The 3,710-nt window shown below is 42.4% G+C and overlaps 1 protein-coding gene across 1 annotated transcript; it reads left to right on the forward strand.

Annotated features, from left to right (window-relative positions):
• Positions 1-3,037: 3,037 nt before the first annotated feature.
• Positions 3,038-3,706, forward strand: LOC119342805 (myb-related protein P-like; the record flags this gene model as incomplete). The annotated part of the gene is made up of 1 exon (XM_037614167.1): positions 3,038-3,706. A coding segment is annotated over exon 1 (669 nt), but the record flags the coding sequence as incomplete, so codon positions are not given.
• Positions 3,707-3,710: the final 4 nt, after the last annotated feature.

The raw sequence follows: 3,710 nt of genomic DNA on the forward strand, positions 1-3,710 counted from the left end.
TTTTGAAAATAATGCACCCCATCCATGAGCATTGAACAGGACCAAGGCAAAATTAAGCATGCCAAAAACAGAGGCAGATATCTGTATTAATGTTGCATTCTTGTAATATTTTGCTGATTTTGATATAAAACAATTAAGTTGCATCTAGTTACATACAAATTTGAGGAACTGATCTTAGTCAATGTATATGTGTTAATCCATTACCGGTCTTGTATATTAATATATGATTTTAGTCTTTGCCTATATTCATTTCACACCTAGAAATAATGTACATGCTCCCTTTAACAGAAAGGAACACTAAATGTAAATTAGCGATCCCATTTTTCGCTCCCTTTCACATTTAGTGGTGGCGTAATATTCTGGCGCTATAGATTAAAGGTTATTCCCTCGACTATACAATTCTATGGCCCACATCATTGCACAGAAACAGATTTGCTATTTCTTGACCAACTTATTTCTCAAGTCATACACGACAAGATTTAGCCGTTTTTCTTGCGTTTCGTGTTTTTGTGTTTGCCATGTATTCAGTTTATCACTATATCCTCTCTTAACTATGTGGCAAAAATCCAACAACACACACATGGACCAAGCTAGGTTGCGCTGTCGCGTCAACTGTGTTTTATTAAATATCTCTTAACTGGGGCAACAGAATGATACTTTGTTAAAACTGTAAATTCTCGCACTGTCTTTCTTAAATGTGACTCACTTGCTTTCTTTCTGAAAAAATAGGAGTGCATGATCCAATCGCATCTAACCTTTGCACCTGTGAAGTGGATAATTTTAAATCAGTACTCCAACTTTATTTGTTTTTAAGTTTTATCCATTACTTAGTTTCTTGAGCCCACAAAACATATAACTCCCCTTTTCTTTTACGCAAAATAGGATGTAATTACCAATTTGTTGGTGGTGACATATGAAAGGCAACGCACAAAAGGAAGGGTATGAGGACTCATTTCCATCTGTGAAATTGTTGATGCATCATATTGGGTGTACATGAGATTTTCTTTTACGAGACGGGTTGTTGGTCTATGCATGTGTACGTGGGATTATATTTTAGGGCCACCCCTTTTATTGGTTCGCGTAGTTCTACATGTATTTTTTCCTTTTCAAGGCAGTGCACACATTATAAATTGTTAGCTATATATGATTTTAAATAAGAACAGGTTCACTAAACAAATGATTAGATGTTTAACGCAACAACCTTTAAGCACTAGAACAGCGTCTAGGTTTCGTAATTGTGATGTATGTTATGTAGATGTTTCAATGATCAGATGTTTCCTGTGATCAGATCCATTCGCGATTGTGATGTCTCATAAATTGAACGGCTGTAGTTTTAAACAAGAGTGGGTACATTACAATCGTTCAATCTATGACACATTACAATAATTTCTCCGGCGCAGCAGACCAACTGGTGCCGTGCTCCAGACGTTCTCACTCACTCAGAAAGCTCAGTGTACACTAGAGAGGGGCGGCTGCTAGTAGTCTAGTATTGCCCTAGTAGTCTAGTATTGCTCAGTTCTCAACATCAGTATTAGTCAATGTACTTGGTGGCGCTCTGGATCTTGCTAATCCACTTAAAAGATGACATTGCTGTCACCCCCAGCGCGAGCTGAGGAGATTGATGCTAACCCCGATGATGTAGAATGTGTACTGGTCCTCTCCAGCCTATCTCATGGTTCATGATCATGCGCGACATTTTGTTGGTCATATTAACTTTACCAGCCAGGAAACGCGAGGAACAATAAAGTAAACAACTTGCAAATTAGTTCGGGCATGTACTTGCAAAATGGCTCTATCAGTGCGAGAGACGAACCATGTGATCCTTGAGACCTAGGATAACATCGTTGATTTTTTTTCTTTTTTTTCTTTTTTGCGATTGGTGCCGGATTCCTGTTCCCAATTAGTTCAGGAAATTAAGTAGAATGTCACTTAGGCAATCAATGGTATCGGCAGTGATGGGGTACAATCAGTGCGAGAGTTGCATGGGCTCTAGCTAGGATTTCTTCGCCGAATTGCATGTGAAGAGGAATACATACTCATTGTTTAAATAGCGGGCTATTGCCATTTACTGGTTGTTGGGCCAGAAGCTAACGAAAAAGCTATAGCGGAGCTGTTGCGAAGCGAAACCAATTTAGCGTTTTCCATAAATCATGAAAATTTGAAAATAATTGTTGGCATTGCCTCCTCGCCGCACCTCACTTCTTCCTCACATGCTCTATCTTCTCTCTCTCTCTCTCTCTCTCTCTCTCTCTCTCTCCCTCTCTCTCTCTCTCTCTCACACACACACACACACACACACACACACACACACACACACACATGCACCAAGGAAGAGGATCACAATGGCTTTGCCAAAAAGATTTCCCTGGTGACCATACCGTGGCTACATCTTTTCTCAGCCCTCACCGGCCAAACAACCCGCTGAAGCTAACAACCAAGGCATGCACCAACAACTCACTAGCCAACTACATGCACGACTAGAGGGCCACCCCTGCAGCTGACTCACTAACTAACGAATACGTGCAGCTAAGGACTGGCTATAACTCACACGACATGTACACATGCATGTGTACAACTAATGTCAAGACTAATTCTAACAAAAATAAGTATACAATAAGGCATCATATATGATATAATGCATATACTTAACATATACATATGTTCGTATATCAAAACCCGAGCAACAATCAGGCGTTCTATTTAAATAACCAAGCTTTGCATCAATGCGTCAGAAACTAGAACAAAAAATAATGCAGAAGGTTGGTTTTGTATAGCGGCTTAGCGGGCAAACGACTCCAGATTTGACGCTATAGTGGGAAATCGGGGCTATTAGCGTCATTTTAAATTCAGCGTTAAAGGTGCATAGCTTTAGCTTGAGAGATCTCAAAGGTTTGACACTCAATATAGTCCACGATATATCTATATCCTAAGGTATACTCTCTAATTAGTCTGCCTGGTCCGGTGTTTCGAGTTAGTACTATCTTAGCTCGTAGAGCACCGCTTCCCATTTATATTTAAATAGCTCTCACTAACGAGCATGCATCTTCATGAACTGGCTGACAGATGGTCACTGATCGCCAGTCACCTGCCAGGGCGGACTGACAACGAGATCAAGAATTACTGGAACGCTCATCTTAGCAGGCAGATCCACAGCTTCCGGCGCATGTACACCGCTGGCAAGGAAACCACCATAACCATCGACATGAACAAGCTTTCCACCGCTTCCAAGCGCCGAGGCGGCCGGGCACCAAGGAGCAGCACGAAGAAGCAGCCGGTGCTTGAGCCCACCAAGTCAATGGAATGCTCTAGGCCGGTCGGTGACATGTCATCATCAACATCAAGCCTACCTCAGGGAAACTCGGAAACTATGTTAGACCAGAACCAGCCGATCACCATCATCACTAATGATACAGCCTGTAGTGAGGAACCCATGATCATGGACCCCATAGATCTGAATGGTGGTGTCCTGGAGCCCAACTACGCGAACAACTCAATGGATCAGATTGGGATTTTGCAGGAGTGTGGGGAGATTGAGGCCCTGTTATCAAGCATCGACGACATGCCAGCTAGTGTGCTGACTGGCATCGAGCACAGAGGCAACTCACCTCGGGTTGAGGATCTCCTGGGCATGGACTGGGAGGGTTTTGCGTCTCACCTATGCGACGAACCAGCCCAGAATGATCTCCTCCAGACCGTGAAGCCGCAGGCAA

The sequence above is a fragment of the Triticum dicoccoides genome, unplaced genomic scaffold (genome assembly GCF_002162155.2).
Source record: "Triticum dicoccoides isolate Atlit2015 ecotype Zavitan unplaced genomic scaffold, WEW_v2.0 scaffold105488, whole genome shotgun sequence".
NCBI classification, from domain to species: domain Eukaryota; kingdom Viridiplantae; phylum Streptophyta; class Magnoliopsida; order Poales; family Poaceae; genus Triticum; species Triticum dicoccoides.